Source organism: Sclerotinia sclerotiorum, genomic scaffold (assembly GCF_000146945.2).
Source record: "Sclerotinia sclerotiorum 1980 UF-70 scaffold_13 genomic scaffold, whole genome shotgun sequence".
Classification (NCBI taxonomy): Eukaryota; Fungi; Ascomycota; class Leotiomycetes; order Helotiales; family Sclerotiniaceae; genus Sclerotinia; species Sclerotinia sclerotiorum.
In genome coordinates, this window is record NW_001820823.1 from 575451 (window position 1) to 593351 (window position 17901).

Genomic DNA, 17901 nt, shown 5'->3' on the forward strand with positions numbered 1-17901 from the left:
TACTGCAATGCAAATAATGGATTCAAGCGATATCCGACCGGCTGCTGTTTATATCAGCCTTAACCTTGTTGTCTGATGGGCACAAGTTGAAGGAACAGTTGCCCTGTGTGGCTGGATGTAACGGCAAATCAAAATTCTCGAGTTTAAAGTTCAAAATATCAATTTGAACCTTTTGGACATTCTTGGTAGCAGATTCAACTTGTATACCTTACTAACACTGTCTGAAGGGTTTGTTTCCGGTCGGGATCAGGTAAAAAAAGAGCTAGAAATAAATTTACCCCCTGTCTGTCATATTTGCCTCCTTCGTTTATTAACTAATTTTATTTCTAGATGTCTTTGGGACCATCTCGTGTAACCTCAATACTACACGATCACGAACTAGTTTTCTAGTAGGACGGGAGGATACAACGACAAATATTCTTGTATCCCCTGATTGATCTTGTAATTGGTCATGATGACTATCATAGTGAGGAAACATGAAGTTCATCAAGTAATGGAATGATGATTTGAGACGGGTAGTATGCCGGAAGGAACATATCCTTCTATGTCATCACTCACAGAATATCTTATAAGATGCATCATTCTCTCACCTGAATTTGTTCTCTATCATCTCAAGTCCTTCGTGACAATTACATATATCTGGCAGCGGGCCTCTATTTCATCTGCAATCTTTGCACAGTTTCTGCACGTTCATCTTGTTTTATGACAGTGAATCTAGGACCGAAATTATTTGCTCACTCCTTACTTCCTCTCTTCTTTGACACTGCTTCAAACCTGTGTTCTCGATAATATTTTCAATTCATCGGCTCACCATGTACATCTCAACAACACTCCTCACTGCCTTTCTGGCCAGCACAGTCAGTGCATGGCTGCCAGGTGATAAAGAGCTCTTTTCTAAAGAGGGTGTTTCTCTCTTCGATCCACAAGCGAAAAATTCAACGACACGTCGCTGGACTCCGGCGTCTGGCAAGATCCGAGGTGTAAATCTAGGATCTCTTTTCGTCTTTGAACCGTGGATTGCTGAAGACGCCTGGTCGGCTATGGGCTGTGGAGGATACGCATCCGAATTTGATTGTGTATCTGGCTTGGGACAGGAGCAAGCTAATTCCGCGTTCCAAAATCATTGGAAGACTTGGATTACTGCTGATGATATTGCACAAATGGCAAGTTTCGGTATCAACACGGTTAGAATCCCTGTCGGGTATTGGATGATGGAAAGTTTGGTTTACTCCGATAGTGAACACTTTCCTCAGGGAGGTTTACAATATCTTGAGAGTATCTGCGACGCAGCTGCAAATGCTGGATTCTACATCATCATTGATATGCATGGAGCGCCCGGAGCACAGGTTGCGTATAACGCTGACACTGGACAAAATGCTCCAACTCCAGGTTTCTACGTTGATTACCAATATGCTCGTGGAGAAAAGTTTGTTGCTTGGCTCGCGACCAATATTCACCAAAATAATGCTCTCAGAAATGTTGGAATGATTGGTATTGTGAATGAGCCAGTTCAGAATGCTGGACAGGTTGCGGGTATGATTTCATCTTATTATCCTGCGGCTTACAAGGCGATTCGAGATGCGGAGAACGCGTTGGGTGTTACCTCAAATAACTACTTGCACGTTCAGGCTATGGATCAGGGATGGGGTTCTGGCGATCCGAATTCCGGGTTTGGTGATGGCGTTTTCTTGGCTTGTAAGTTTCCCCGTCCATTTTGACATGCTTTACTATACCATATTACCATATTCTCATACGATTATCCTCTTCTAACTAAATTCTCTGCTAGACGACGAGCACCGCTATCTAAAATGGTCTGACATCTCCGTCTCCCAAGATGCCTACCTCCAATCTTCCTGCACATACAATCCGATCTCCAGCACAGGCGGCCCAACAATCGTAGGCGAATTTTCAATTTCTCCTCCAGACGACGTTCAAGATACTGGAGGCTGGTCTACATCCACCCAAGGTGCATTCTACAAAAAATGGTTCGAGGCACAAGTCATGGGATATGAAAATCATGCATTAGGATGGATTTTCTGGACCTGGAAATCTCAATTAAATGATTATAGATGGAGTTATCAGGACGCTGTGCAAGCGGGCATTATTCCGAAGGATTTGGATAGTGTGGCGGGAAGTGGAGCTTGTAATGGATATTAGAAGGAACAGAGAGTGAGGAATGAGTTTTGAGACGTGTTTTGATAGGAGCGGAAGAGCAAAAGTTACATACGAGTAACGACGTTTGTACATTCGAGACGATGTATTATTTATCTTCATATTTGCATTTGCAATACACTTGGTTCACAGCACGCGGTACATATTTTGGGGACCTTGAGGATTAGCACCCTTTGAACAGTATTTTCATCATTAAAGATTTTCGGCTATCTCAAACAATTGTGAATCCTAATATTTAATATTTATCCCACTTACTACTCAAACACCCCACCTTTTCACCTTCCTCCTATAATCTTCCTTCGAGCCCCAAAATCCCAGATCCAGATCCCAAATCATACGATACCCCTAGTACCTAATCTGACATCATCATAAGATTCGCGGATCAAAATTTCTTAGTCAGATTTGGTCAACTCTGTCAGCATATCAAATAAGATCTTTACCTCACAATCTTATTGATCCTTTGACGTTACGGAGTAGTAGTATACGTACCTGTTCTTGTTCCTGTACTAGGTTATATTTTATCTTGAAATTGTTAAAAATAACTTGGGAATTGTATTTCTTGGGCTATTTTTGGTAGTATATGAACCTTGGAAGTGAAAGATAATTATCTGGGGGAATTGTTTGAAATTTGAAAGTGGTAATGTTATATTTATATTAATATTTATATTTATATTTAGTCGGTATTTATTTAACTCTTCATCTCGTCTTTTTATTCTTAGTATGTATAGAACGAATAAGCAGAAAAGAAAATGGCAAAGGGAAAAGGGAATAAGGAAATGTTAATAATAATTCAGAGTTTCTAGAAGAAAATTTGATTTTACACCTTTGTTTCTACCCGGTCTATATGAACTATAAAAACAAATAAAGGAATTATCTCCTTCTTTTCTTCTTCCTCCGCCCCCAAAGTAATAAAAATCTACCAAAATTAAAACTAAAACAATATATCTAAATCCCATTCAGATGAATAAATGAATACCTACCTACCTATGATCATACTTAATTTATAATACACGATTTTAATTTCAAAACACGAAATCCCACACCACCTACCTACCTACCTAATACTTCTCACATCACGTCCACTCGAATCCTTAAATCTTAAATATTGAATCTTCAATCTTGAATCTTCAAATTTAACCTTATATTACTTGAGTAAGTAGTTATTTATATACTTCATGATAATCTTAATTACATCAATTTTAATCCTATCCTTCATAAATCATAATTGCTGGTAGCTACTAGGGAATTTTGAGATGAGAAGGGATTAGAAGAAATAGGATGAGATGATCTTATAAGATTATATGTACACTTCCTAATTAATAAGTGATACTACGAAATATTATCGCTTGAGGAAATCAGCATATCAGTGAATGAAGTTTTGAGAACTTGAGAATTTGAGATGAGAAGGAAAGATGTTAAAGCAAATTGTGGTTATGCAATAGTATAAATCATCATACCTCCCTCCGCTGACTCTGAGCTATCCAGTATCTGAGCTTCAATACCGTATCTGCATGGAATGTCTAACAAAGATCACAACGATAAAACGTAAATAATTTATAACATCGAATCTTATTATACTCAAATTTATAATATATAAGATCTAAAAACAAAACATTACAATTTCTAAACCACCGTAAAAGTAGCACTCGTCCTGAAATCCGCACTCGAACTTCCAATATGGACGACGAAATCTCCAGGCTCAACCACATACTTCATTTTAATATCCCACAAACCAACATCCTGCACCTTCAAATCAATATTTACCGTTTCCGTTTCACCTGCTTTGATGGCCACCTTCTGGAAACCCTTGAGTTGAATATTTGGAACAACGACGCTGCTGATCACGTCTTGGATGTAGAGTTGCACAACTTCCGAGCCATCACGTGTTGAGTTGTTGGTGACTGAGAGAGTAGCAGTAATGGTGTCAGTAGCGCTAACATTTCTGGCCGAGAGAGTAACGTTTGAATATTCGAATGTGGAGTAAGACTTTCCATAGCCGAACTCGTAGAGGGGCACAGGGGAATTGAGGACGTATTGATGACCAAAGGATAGGGTGCCGTTGGCGTACTCTTTACCTGCATCAACTGGTCGTCCAGAGTTCAGGTAGTCGTAGTAAATTGGGGTGGTGCCGACGTCGTAGGGGAAGCCAACGGATAATTTACCACTTGGGTTTACGTCACCGAAAAGGACATCTGCGAGTGCATTTCCTCCTTCTTCAGAGGGGTAGAATTGTTGGACTAATGCAGATGCGCTTTCGGAAATCCATGCTTCGGTGATGGGTTTACCGGAGGAGAAAACAACTACGGTAGGCTTTCCGGTATCGATGATAGCTTTGACCAGGTGGGGCATAGCACCGACAAGGTTTAGGGAAGCCACGTCAACATGCTCTCCAGTCGTGGCATTTAATCCTTGCCAAAGTTGATTTTGGTCTCTTGACCATGTTCCAACAACGACAACAGCGACATCGGCAGCTTGAGCGGCGGAAACAGCTTCATCAAATCCGGATTGATCGTTTGACCAGCGCTCGCAGCCTTGGGCATAAGTAATAGCTAGAAAATGTTAGCTACGTGCATGAATTTTTGTTTGGAAAACAAAATCTTACTTCCTGAACTAGCAGCTTTTATACCATCTAATGGAGTTACTCCACGGTACATACTTCCGTTGACGACGTAATCACCATACTAAAGAATGTTAGATGCGTATATAGCAATACCATTTTGCAAAACTCACGTTCATGAATCCATGCGCCATAGGTCCAATTACAGCCACATTCGCCGTCTTTGAAAGAGGGAGGACACCTTCACCATTTTCCAACAAAACAATCGATTCAGCGTCTAGTTCTCGAGCCAGAGCAATGGTTTCTGGAGTGTGGATCAAAGATGCTGTTTGGTTAGCTGGCACCGCAAGATAAGGGTTTTCGAAAAGACCCTGGGTGAACTTGGCACGGAGAAGACGCGATACAGCGGTGTCAACAATGTCAATATCTAAGACTCCAGATTCCACAAGTTCTGGGATTTTCTCGAAGTTAAAGGAGCCGCCACCCATCTCGACATCATTTCCTGCAGGAAGTGCCTGGAATTAGTTAGCAGAGTTTCTGATTAGATATGTTCGGATATCACTTACAAACATGGTTACTGCTTCTGAATCGATAGGTAGCCCGTTACCTTTAGATCGGCACATCTTGAAGTTATCGCAAAGACGATCTGTAGCACCGGCATCGCTAGTTACCCAGTACTTGTAGCCCCATTCTTCTCTGAGAATTTCCGTAAGAATATGGTGACTGGCTACGAGCGCGACACCGTCATATGAATGATAAGCCGACATAATAGACCATGCATCAGCATCCAAGATTATGCGCTTATAGGATGGGAGATAGGTAGTTCGAAGTTCTCTCTCTCCACCATGTTGTGGGCCAGTGTTCAACCCTTGTTCGGGAGTTCCATACGCTGCAAAATGTTTGACTGTCGAGCTGACATTTCCAGCTTGAAGACCTGGTTCGATTAGAATCAAATTCATGAATGAGCACCTTGTTTGGCGTACCTTTAACATAAGCATATCCCATCTCACCTGCCAAATACCCATCCTCACCGAAAGTCTCTTCAACTCTGCCGTATCTCAACTCACGGGCCAAGTCACCCAAAGGTCCAAATATTTGGTTAACACCAAGTGCCAGTGACTCCTGTGCAATGGCTGCTCCCATCTTTCGAATCAAATCCGGATTCCAAGAGCAAGCGTGTCCAATTGGGGAATTGAAGATAGTTGCATTTTCAATCAAGAAACCATGAATACCTTCACTTTGAACCAAAGCTGGTATTCCTAATGTGGTGTTGTGCATAAGATAATCTTGCGCTTGCTTGATTCCGTCCGCAATCAGCTGTTGCGCAACTGGATAACCGACGTAGAATTGACCAGCTCGAGTAGCCATATTCCATTCTAAACCGCTTGCATTAAACCTGCCATCTGTCATATTACGCCAATTCGAAATATCGCCCTGGATCAATTGTGCAGTTTTATCTTGAATGGTCATTCGAGACAGCAAGTCTGAAACTCTGTCATCCACACTTGCATTTGGATCTTTGTACAGTGGAGTAGAATTGGTATAAGAGGCATTGGCGGTGTAGGCCAGCAAAGTCGCCAGGGAGGCTGAAGAGACCTTCATCTTGAGTAGGAAGAGTGATATTTTTTGTGAAGAATATGCCCAAGAAAAGAAACTTAACACCTGGGAATCGTTGCTCTTTTAAACCTCCCAGACGAAGCGGCCCAGACCCCGGAGCGCACCCTCCAGCATCCTTTTAGGTCTTGCATCTCTAGTTCCATTTACGCATCCCTCTAATTATAACTGGATAAAGGGATATACTTTTGTTAAAATGAGTAGTGGGTAAAGACATGATTTAATGTCGAATCCCAAGTCGAAGCCAAACCAGTTCTAGATGCAAACCGACAGGAGGTAGCTGAATCAAGGATAATTGATCTTCCCCGCAGACCGTTGTAAATCTTGGTACGGACCTGCAGTCTTGGACTCTCGTGTTGTCGCCCGTGATACATGGGGGATAAATATGGGGTAAATATGTGGAAATAACAGAAAGTATCTAGTTCTTGACACTTCACTCGTGGAAGCTCTTTGGAAAAAGCGGTGGATGTACTTCCGGAACAATATTCGTGCGAAAGCCAATCTCGAATTCTTCATCCGGTTGTGGATATGTGATGTGGGGCGGATAAATAGAGCTACCCCTCACCAACATCAACGTATCGGAGTGCTTGGCGAAAATTGCATTTAGCCAAAAATAAGATGACCCAAAATTGTTTTCTTGGAAGTGGGATGAGGATGATATGATGACAGCTGTTGAAGCTAGCTATGTAGATAGAGGTTCGTCGTGATGAATTAATCGTAAGACTTTGATTTTTGCACAACTCCAAACGTTGATTGTTGAGTATTGTCCACGAAAGTGATTATTTGGTCCAAAACGTACATCACAAAGATTTCTCAATATGAAATTCAGAAATGGAATGTGGTTGCCGGCGGAGGGAAAGCGATTAGAATATGCTGAAGAAGTATATGCTATCACTGAACGTGAGGATGGCAAAGCATTGAGTTTGCTTTGTCCCACAAGAAAGATATTTGCCAGGTCAGATTCTTTGAATTTGAGCACCCTGACAGTTGTAAGTTTGTCTAGCCAGTGAGTGTGAAATCGATATTGATTTTAGAAAGGATATAGAAGCTCCATTTGATGGAGTTATCTCCGTCGAAACTACACACTTTCTAGGTGCTCGCAATCCAGGACCTCATTTCGATCTTTTTCCAGCAGGAAAGCCAGAAAGTAGCCAAGCCGAAATCGCAAAGACCGAAAGCTCTACCACCCTGAAATCCGGATCCTTGTCTGCGACCGTAAAGACTGGCAATCATGACCTCGATATTCGATTCCATGCCACTGATGGTTCGAAAGAACTTACCTCCCTCCTCAATCGAAGTATTGGCTTGGCATACAGTCCAGCAACCAGTAACCCGATGCAAATCGCTGACATGCGGGACTTTGAACATTATATCTTCACTCAATCGACACTGTCAGTAGGTGAATCTGTATATGGATTGGGAGAACGTTTTGGGGCTTTTAATAGAGTCGGCCAGGCTGTTGAGCTTTGGAATGCCGATGGAGGCACTTCCAGTGACCAAGCCTACAAGAACGTGCCATTTTGGATGAGTTCGAGAGGCTATGGTATATTCATTGACACGCCTGACAAGGTGGATTTAGAAATCGGAAGTGAGAGATGCTGCCGAGTTCAGACAAGTGTGGAAGGCCAAAGACTGAAATGGTACGTTACTCCCGCTGTGTTTTTCCTGAAAGCCAAGTACTGACCGTCGAAGGTACATCATTTATGGTCCAACACCGAAAGAAGTTTTAACAAAGTATTCAATCTTGACGGGAAAGCCTGGAAAAGTACCTAGCTGGAGTTATGGACTCTGGCTGAGCACAAGTTTCACCACAAACTACGACGAAAAGACCGTGAACTCATTCCTCGAGGGGATGAGTGCGCGAGATATTCCAGTTGAAGTCTTCCACTTTGATTGTTTCTGGATGAAAGCGTTTCACTGGTGTGATTTTGAGTTCGATTCCGAAATGTTTCCAGATCCGAAAGCTCAAATCTCTCGGCTGAAAGAATCTGGTAAGTCCTGATTTGGTTGGATGAGGGCCTTTTGCTAACGACTAGTAGGACTTGTCAAAAAAGTTTGTGTATGGGTGAATCCATATCTGGGTCAAGCATCTCCTGTCTTCAAATATGCTGCGAGCAAAGGCTACCTACTCAAGCGCAAGAACGGCGACATTTTCCAGTGGGATCTTTGGCAGACTGGAATGGCCATTATCGATTTTACGAACCCCGAAGCTACGGAATGGTACGTAGAATGTCTGAAGGGTCTGTTTGATAAAGGAGTCGATTCAATTAAGACCGATTTTGGAGAGCGCATTCCATCTAAGGACGTTCAGTGGTTCGACTCGTCTCTCGATCCAAGAAAGATGCATAACTACTATGCGTTCTTGTACAACAAGATTGTTTACGAGGCGTTGCAAGACCGATACGGAAAGGATGAAGCCGTTCTCTTCGCACGTAGTGCAACTGCCGGAACTCAACGGTTCCCATTGCAGTGGGGCGGTGATTGCGAGTCAACCCCCGAAGCTATGGCCGAATCGGTTCGAGGAGGTCTATCTCTAGGACTTTCCGGTTATGCCTTTTGGTCAGTCGATATTGGAGGCTTTGAGGGCTACCCTCCTCCTTGGATCTACAAACGTTGGGTTGCTTTTGGTCTACTTTGCTCTCACAGCAGACTTCACGGCAGTAACTCTTTCCGTGTACCATGGACTGTAGATGAGGACGATACATCGGATCAAGGTTGCTCCAAGGTACTTTCAAAGTGGACATTGTTGAAAGCAAGACTTATGCCATATATATTCTCACAGGCTCAAGAAGCTGTCGAGTTGGGTATACCTCTATCACTTCGAGCTATGTGCTTGGAATTCCCAGATGACCCTACATCATGGTATCTTGACCGACAATTCATGTTTGGAGAAAGTTTGCTGGTGGCCCCAATTTTTGAAGAATCGGGTGATGTCGAATTTTACCTACCAAAAGGTAAGTGGACCAACTTCTTCACCAATGAAGTGAAGAGCGGGCCTGGTTGGTTCAAGGAAAATCATGCTTTCGATACCCTGCCCTTATATGTCCGAGAAAATACAGTTCTTGTGCTCGGAAAATCAGGGCAAACCAAGACTGTATATGACTATTCCCAAGACGTTGAAGTTCGCCTATACAATACCGTCAAGGGGGCCAAGGCCAGGCTGGTAAACTTGGAGGGAGCCGACATTGGCATCCTTGAAGTTGGCGAAGATGGCAAACTGAAGGATCAAAAAATCTTGACTGGTTCATGGGAGGTGAAAAAGGTATAGCATTGTCAGATAATTGTGATTAGCCTTGGTGGATGGGGAACCTCTCCTCATTAGCGCCGATTGATGCGAGTTCATGCCCCATAGACATAGATAACTCAGGCTCGGAAACTGATCGGATCGTCAAGAATTACCGCTTAGGGCACGATATAGTCCCCTTAGCCTTGAAAACTTTGACAATGAGCAATGTGATCTACTCAATGAAATATACTTCGAGATGAAGGTGCATATTGAACATAGCGTTCCCCATACAGAGCGGGTATAGCCGTATCTTCAAGCCCCGTATTTTCCCATGTCTACTACTAGTAAGAGTGCTGATCCCCCCACCTACGGGAAGAGATACGCGAAGAACTCAGTGGTGGCCATGGTAAACATATAAGGAAGGTATTGAACGTCACCCCCCCCCCCCTTCCCTGGAGGGAAAAAATACCAAAAAAAAAAAAAGGAAAAACAGGTGTGTTGCCCTGCAATGTGGAGTAAATGGAAACTCAGTGCTCGATCCCTTCGTTCGGCAGTTGGTTAAAGAGCCCCTGGTGGAGCAAGAATGATAAGGCACGTGATTCTATTCACCATATGGAGTACACTAGTACGCCAGGTACTCACACAAAGAGGCTTTTAATCGTTGATGCGGGGCAAAGTAATAATTCCTTTCCTCATTTCCACCAGGACTTCAGGCAGTATTGGTTAATCTAATACGTTGATACGCTGACATACTGCAATGGCCCCTCCAGATCAGATATGAGATCTCTTATTGTGAATCATGAGTCTTACCCCCTCTCCCTTACTTTCTTCGCCGGAGCAGCCACAGATCAGCACCGAACCGTTCTCGTACAACCACACCACAACCAAAAAAAACATTATAGACATTCGATAGATTATGCACGTTACAGTTTTTTCACTCGGAAATGATGAATAGCCAAAGATTCCACCCTCTCTTGTTCCCCTGCCTTTCCCGCTTTCCCATTGTTTTCTAATCATTTCAAGCCCTTCATCTACTCCGTGCACGCTGTATTCGTTTAGTTTTCCAATTTCAATACGTACATTCAAAAGAAACAGTGAGTGGTTACCATACTATTGGTACTTTACTGTTTGTTGCGAGTAGATCAACTAGGGTATAATACTACTCAACTTCCTAAATACTGTCGATTATACCTAAGCATAGCGCACAATTCAGGGATGCCACGAAATTCTCATGCGTAAGCTAAGATGTCTAGTTGCACATGGCGGCGTTTTGGTAGCTTTTCCTCAAGGGTATCATTGGATTCACCATTTCCGGGAGGGGTCTTGGACCAATACGAGTCCAAGTTTTAACAACCTTTACCAAAATCACATATAGCACCTTCCTAAATTTCTAACTTACCATGGGCTCTTTCCCGAACAAAATACCCTTGATACATGCATCGGCGCAAAGTAACATAGCACAGAGGAGGGATTTCCGACTGCATAATTCTAAGAGTAACATACACTCGTTCTTCCGCAGCGCCCCATGCTGGCCACAGGTCGAATTTAAATACATGCGGGTATCCAGGACCATTCCGTCCGACTAATTTTCCCTCTTGGAAAGTTGCTTCTTTTTTAAACTTTCCTTTCTTCCTCCTTTCTTGCTTCTAGTACATATTACTTTTCAACATCATGGAGTCCGATGGACGTGCTAGGACTTGCAGCACCAGCGATGAGGAAAAGGTTATCGCTTCTGCGCCAATCAGCTCTGCCCTCCCAGACGACCCTGATGCCAACCTCTCAGACGCAGAGCGCAAAGCTATCGACCGAAAACTTGTCTGGAAGCTAGACTTGTATTTGATGCCTTGGGTACGTCCACAATAATAATTTCTTTTCCTAATCCAAGTACTGATTTTACAATAGCTCTGTGTCCTTTACCTCCTAGCCTTTTTGGACAGAACGAACATTGGCAATGCGAAGATCGATGGCCTGCAGAAGGACTTGAATAACATGTCAACTGGACGGTACAATTTATCTCTTTCCGTGTTCTTCATCTCCTACTCGGTTTTCGAGCCATTGACAAACGTTCTCTTGAAACGCCTCAAGCCATCAATCTTCATTCCAATTATCATGTACGTCGAGCCTCCTTTCTTAGCATATCCCGTTTCCTAATATATTTTAGGACTATCTGGGGTGTCGCCATGTTGTCAATGGGTTATGTTAAAAATTGGTCTGGCTTGATGGCTGCTCGTTGGTTTCTGGGAATGGCTGAATCTGGTCTATACCCTGGTGTAAACTACTTCCTCTCATGCTGGTACAAGCGAGATGAGTTTGGTGTTCGTGCAGTAAGTTGATGCACTGTGCATTCTTGCTTTTTCACTACTGACTTTCCAGGCAATTTTCTTTTCCGCCGCCGCTTTTGCCGGGTCCTTCGGAGGTCTCCTTGCTGCCGCAATTACCAAACTGGATGGTCTAGGAGGACGACCGGGCTGGGCATGGATCTTCATCATTGAAGGTGCTGTCACAATCGGCTTCGGTCTTTTATCATTTTATTTTGTTCATGACTTCCCTGATACCGCTACCTTCCTTTCGGGGCAAGATCGTGCCCGAGTTGTTCGCAGACTCAAGTTCGACAACCAATCTAGTGCTGAGCACGAGGAATTCAGGATGGAATACTTCTGGGCTGCCATCAAGGATTATAAGATGTGGCTCGGCATGGGAATTTATGGTTCAGTAGCCATGGCCCTGTATTCCTTCTCTCTATTCTTACCAACCATTGTAGCTGAGATGGGCTACAAGACAACTCGCGCACAATTACTCTCCGTACCCCCGTATGCCTTCGCTGCATTCTCTACAATTATCTTTGGCCTCGCGGCCGATCGTACCAAGCGCCGCGGAATCTTCAACATTTGTATCTCAATTTTCGGTATTGTCGGATTTGCCATGCTACTTGGATCGCAAAGCCCTCACGTCAAGTATGCAGGTATTTTCTTGGGTGCTCTCGGTATCTATCCATGTATCTCCAACACTATTTCATGGGTTAGCAACAATGCTGAGGGCGTCTACAAGCGTGGTATCGTTCTTGGATTCGTCATTGGATGGGGAAATCTTAATGGTATCGTCAGCAGTAACATCTACTTCAAGGCACCAAAATTTACGGTCGGCCATGCAACCGTCATGGCTTATATGATTGTCTTTCTATTCGGTGGAAGTGTTGCGATGCACTTGTTGTTACGCAGGGAAAATGCAGCTAGATTGGCTGGAAAGAGAGACCATCTGGTTGTAGGATTGTCGGAGAAGGAAGTCGAGATGTTGGGTGACAATCGTCCTGACTTCTTGTACATCATCTAAAAGTTGATACCTGGATGCAGATGTTGCCGAAAAGATATTAATAGGTCAAGTCTATTACTGGTTTCTGTCCATTTTTGTACTAAGTGCCTCCGCTGTAAAGGATTTAGATTTAAGTTTATTGTCGGCTTGCCGCCACCAAAACCTTGCGTACGCGAGGTTTATCTGATATAGATTAAAGAAAATAAGAAACTCGTTCAAATAAATCACCATCCTAGTATTCTGATTGGTTTAGAATGCTCTTCTTGTTTTAAGCGATATAATTGATTTAGAAATCTAACAAAAAGTTTGATATAAATCTGAAAAACTTAGATATATTTTAATTTAAAACTTTTTGTTAAAAGGAATGACCTTACACAGGGAATAGTGGGAAGCTGATAGGGCAGAACTGAGGCTATATTGGTCTTGTATATGAATCACTCATTATTTAAGTTCTACGGAAGTGCGAAGCTCTCTTACAGAGAGCTTCTCAATCTAGTCCTAATAGGACTAGTGCCCTGTGCACGTGCTACGCAGGAACCATTCACTTTAACATTTATATTTATATTCACTTTAACATTTATATTTATATTTATATTTATATTTATATTTATATTTATATTTATATTTATATTTTTTTCGGGAAACCTGAATTTATATTAGACATTCTCAATATGGTTATGCATCATTGATACTACATAGGGTTATACAATTAAGTGTTAAGTGTAAGTTTCACATGCAGGATTTCGGTTATCAATCTCTTTTGCAGGAGCATTTGAACCGTTAATCTCGGCCATGAAACCGATCTAAACAAGCCCCAAATATATCATCATTCCAAGTTTTCAATCAGCGGCGAAAGCCAGGGTAACACTGAAGAAACATCCTGATTAGCCTAATAATGTTGCACAAGCAAGTACGACAACATCAAAATGTTACGGAGTAAGCAAGCTTTTTCCAGCCGAGTGCTCTGTGGAACAATTACACCACGTCATGACACCCACGTTAGGTGCATTAGCTCGACTCCTCCTTGTAATTAAGTTGTCAGAAATACAACCAACACTACCTACTAAGTAACAATATTTTCACCCAGCATTTACCATATGAAGCATCATTATCATCCAAATCCGTGTCATCAATGCTTTGTTGTGTTACCCCAGATGTCCACATCCCCGCGAAGGGATTCATCTCAGTATTATGTTCAAAAAAAGTGCTTACCCGCGCTAGGAGAAATTAACCTTGTTTAATATATTTCGAGCGGATAAGCATTTAAGTACTAGGTAGTAGCATTTGATTAGCATTTGGTAGTTGGTACGAGTGCAACCGGTGATGTTTGAAGGCATTCAATTTATTCTCGAATGTGTTGTAGGGTAAAGAGGCCATGTACCGGTGAGTGTTTTCTACTCTCTCAAAACTGTTCACATGAAGGTTTAATGCCTCAAACTCTTTTTCTTTGCAACCGCGGCTGGATTTTTCCAGAATTTATGAGAGATTAGATGGGTAGGGGATTGTGTCGCCCCGTGGCCCATCTTGCATGATTGAAGTAACCTTACTCCAGCCTCATTCGCTGACCACGTAGGATTACTTACTACTTCTTCTTACCATTACATACGTTGCAAATAGTGTACATGAAATTCAAGCACAAGTATTTGCTCGGATGCATTTTCCGTGGCGTTTCTTTTCCCGTGCATCACACACGGGATAATGGAAAGAAAAAAGAGGGTGGGCAGGTATGAAGTGAAGTACATTATTCATTACCTTAATTACCTACTGATTAGATTATCTTCATCTACCGTCTACATTTCTTGTCAATTATTTCTTGAATAGGTCATCACCTCCGCTGCACTATTCATGTATTCCCAGCAATCATGAAGGTTATCCTCGCCTCGTTTGCTGTAGGTGTTCTGATCCTCTAGGTGTCGTTGGATCTACTTCCACCATGAATGTTTTCCTCCCCAGTCTGCTTACACCTATTTTGTGATGCGATCCTTTTATTTTTGTATTCTCTTCAAGCTTATTGCTGACTTACATAGATAGATGAGGAAATCTCCATATTTTTTTATCTTCCAAGCTTTTTCTCTCGATCTTCCCGTTCACAAGACCTTTAGCTTCCCCACATCCACTAGCTAGTTGTCATCATGGGCCAACTTTCCGAAAGGGAGATTGAAATCTTAATCATCATCGAACGTATCACAGCGTCGATTTCGGTATTGGGAACATTGGCTCTGTTTGCGACATTTATTTTTATCAAATCTTTCAGAACATTGTCAAATACAATTATCTTTTATGCTTCTTTTGCAAATCTTTTTGCTAATGTTGCGGCACTCATCGGAGGTTCTGCATTATCAAAAGTTAATTCACCACTATGTCAATTTCAAGGCTTCTTGTTGGAGATGTATAAAATATTCCAGCCCTTTGGTTCTACCGTCGCTGACGAAAGGAAAGGTTCATGCAGAGCGATCCATGGTGGAGTTTGGCTATGGCTACAAATGTCTATCTCGTCTTCTTTTACCGATATGATGCCGCTCAATTGAAGAAACTTTATCCTTATTATGCATTGATATGCTATGGTCTTCCTTTCATTCCAGCCATGGTCTGTCTATTTGTCAAAACTAAAAAGAGGGGAAGAATCTACGGAAACGCAACAGTATGTATAGTCCTTTTGTTCAAATCTTCGAACAGAGAACTCATACATATATAGCTTTGGTGTTGGATTGATGGTTCATGGGCACCTCTCCGTATCTACAGCTATTACACGCCAATCTGGTTAACCATCCTCGCTGCATTAATCATCTACGTTCGAGTTGGCATCTATGTCTTCCACACACGCAACCAACTTCACGGATTTGCCCACAAATCAGATCCCTCTCTGCCTACAGATACTGGAGGAAAATCACCGATTCCCCTTCAAAATACCATATCAAATACATCTGAAGCAACAAACAAAGAGTATGAAAGCGAGCATGATCAACCAATATTCACTGGAACCCGAACTACCGAGATTGAAGTAACGCATGGCTCGTGGGAAAATGGAATTGCTATCAACACAGGACCAATTTCTGAAAATCCTGATCCGTCTGATTTAAATCCTATGGCAGCTCCTACGAAAAATCCGGACACTAATTACCGTGTGACTATCTCCGCCCTACCGCGCATCAACACGACAATAGGAAGGGAGAGTAGAAGAGGAACTGCACATAGTTTTGATAGGATCAAATGGGCGTACGCAAAATGCGCCATACTATTTTCAATTTCTATCTTGGTAACCTGGGTACCGGCATCAGTAAATCGAGTCTATGGATTGAGATTCCCGGATAATCCATCATTTATACTGAACATAGGATCTGCTCTTGTTCTCCCCTTGCAAGGATTCGTACGTCTTTCTTTCCCACCAATCTCAAGATACAAGTAACTAATACAGAATAGTGGAACACTATAATATACTTCACCACCTCTCTAGGAATCTGTCGCAGCGTCTGGGCCGATTTTCGAGGCCCCTCAAATCAACATAAGCGAAGCGAAGGATTTCGCGTGATGGATAGACCGATGACTGGTAATCGAAGAGCAGAGATGAAGGAAACGGAAAGTATGGTGGAATTAAGCACTAGTAGATCACATACTACTCGAAGTGTGAGTGCAGATTGTGATAGGATTTGAAGGGGAAGTACGGGAAAAGGATGGTTGGGGGGGATATGATGTGTTGCTGTGCAATGCAATGTTTGTTCATATTCATATGTAAATATTTAATGATTTGATGGGATAGGATTGGAAGGCGTGATGGTGAAATTTGGAAAGGCAAAATTGGAAAAGGAGTTGTTCTGTTCTGTTCTGTTCATCTGGGAGATTATTAGCGAGGGGATTAACGGGATCATGATATATACACACAAAGATCAGGCTATGGAAGGAAAAGCTTTGTTTTATCTATTTAATTCATGATATTATAAAATTAATATTACAAGAAAGAAACCTGTATATTCCTCAATCATCTAAATCAAAACAACAATCAAAGTGTAACGATACTGTACTGGAGGCAGCGGCTGCCTAAGGTTTCGTCTGGTTGGTAGTTATGGGTTAAGGCTTTATCACTGGTATTCACTTGGAAGTGAAGTCGTTACTAGATCAAGTAGAATGTAGGTAAACTAATTGATAACTAAGTTGAGCACGAAGCTCCTAAAGTATGAAACTATTCTAATTATATAATGAACGATAGAGGGTGTCACACTCAAGAATACTGGGTAAAGTATCTTGTATTAGAAAATACTAAGCTAAGGAGAAAAGAAGAAGGAAAACAAGAGTAGCGAGTTTTCCTGTGATTAAATACAAACGGGGCATGCCACGTGACCCGAAGGTGTGAGGCGTCACAGAGGGAGCCTCCAGGAGCTTTGAGGGCTCCTAGGGCTCATTATCACGTGATTCATTTTTATCCCAGGACACTAATCCTATGTCACGATTCATTAATTCACATGACCTCGAGGACCTTTTGGACCTTAGGGTCCCAAAGGTCCTCAAAAGATGATATAGGGTATATAAACATTCATTTAGTCTCGTAGTTAAGGAGCTTTGTGCTCAACTTAGTTATCAATTAGTTTACCTACATTCTACTTGATCTAGTAACGACTTCACTTCCAAGTGAAGACCAGTGATAAAGCCTTAACCCACAACTACCAACCAGACGAAACCTTAGGCAGCCGCTGCCTCCAGTATAGTATCGTTACATCCTAATGGTGAATCGCGACACAAAGTCAAGAAGCTCAAGAATAAAAGTTTTAATTCTTAAAGTTTATATAAGTCTTTTTTTTAAAAAAAAAAAAAACTTTTTGAATTATATTTATATAGAATATAATCTTATAATTCTTAATTCTTAGTTCTCAATTATTAAATCTACTCAAATAGTATTTAAATATCATTCTAATAGATGTTACGACGGCGTAACATAACCCGCATCAGGTAACCAATTAGTTAGCAGGATCATGTGATAAGTGTCACCTTGATCCGAAAGCGACGACTCCCTGAGAATCGATCGGCCCTA

General features: G+C 42.0%; 5 protein-coding genes across 5 annotated transcripts; 4 read left to right on the plus strand and 1 right to left on the minus strand.

Annotated features, from left to right (window-relative positions):
- Positions 1 to 812: 812 nt before the first annotated feature.
- SS1G_09365 (hypothetical protein) lies at positions 813 to 2157 on the plus strand (the record flags this gene model as incomplete). Its single annotated transcript, XM_001589593.1, has 2 exons — positions 813 to 1695; positions 1787 to 2157. The coding sequence occupies 2 exons, from the start codon at positions 813 to 815 to the stop codon at positions 2155 to 2157; spliced, it is 1254 nt and encodes a 417-aa protein (XP_001589643.1).
- Positions 2158 to 3795: 1638 nt separating this feature from the next.
- SS1G_09366 (hypothetical protein) lies at positions 3796 to 6331 on the minus strand (the record flags this gene model as incomplete). Its single annotated transcript, XM_001589594.1, has 5 exons — positions 3796 to 4721; positions 4775 to 4853; positions 4903 to 5244; positions 5296 to 5663; positions 5713 to 6331. The coding sequence occupies 5 exons, from the start codon at positions 6329 to 6331 to the stop codon at positions 3796 to 3798; spliced, it is 2334 nt and encodes a 777-aa protein (XP_001589644.1).
- Positions 6332 to 7161: 830 nt separating this feature from the next.
- Positions 7162 to 9611, plus strand: SS1G_09367 (hypothetical protein; the record flags this gene model as incomplete). The annotated part of the gene is made up of 4 exons (XM_001589595.1): positions 7162 to 7243; positions 7389 to 7983; positions 8036 to 8334; positions 8380 to 9611. 4 exons carry the CDS (start codon positions 7162 to 7164, stop codon positions 9609 to 9611), a joined length of 2208 nt encoding a protein of 735 aa, XP_001589645.1.
- A 1629-nt stretch (positions 9612 to 11240) lies between these two features.
- Positions 11241 to 12899, plus strand: SS1G_09368 (hypothetical protein; the record flags this gene model as incomplete). Its single annotated transcript, XM_001589596.1, has 4 exons — positions 11241 to 11417; positions 11472 to 11680; positions 11731 to 11893; positions 11943 to 12899. The coding sequence occupies 4 exons, from the start codon at positions 11241 to 11243 to the stop codon at positions 12897 to 12899; spliced, it is 1506 nt and encodes a 501-aa protein (XP_001589646.1).
- Positions 12900 to 15010: 2111 nt separating this feature from the next.
- SS1G_09369 (hypothetical protein) lies at positions 15011 to 16529 on the plus strand (the record flags this gene model as incomplete). Its single annotated transcript, XM_001589597.1, has 4 exons — positions 15011 to 15079; positions 15328 to 15519; positions 15574 to 16245; positions 16299 to 16529. 4 exons carry the CDS (start codon positions 15011 to 15013, stop codon positions 16527 to 16529), a joined length of 1164 nt encoding a protein of 387 aa, XP_001589647.1.
- Positions 16530 to 17901: the final 1372 nt, after the last annotated feature.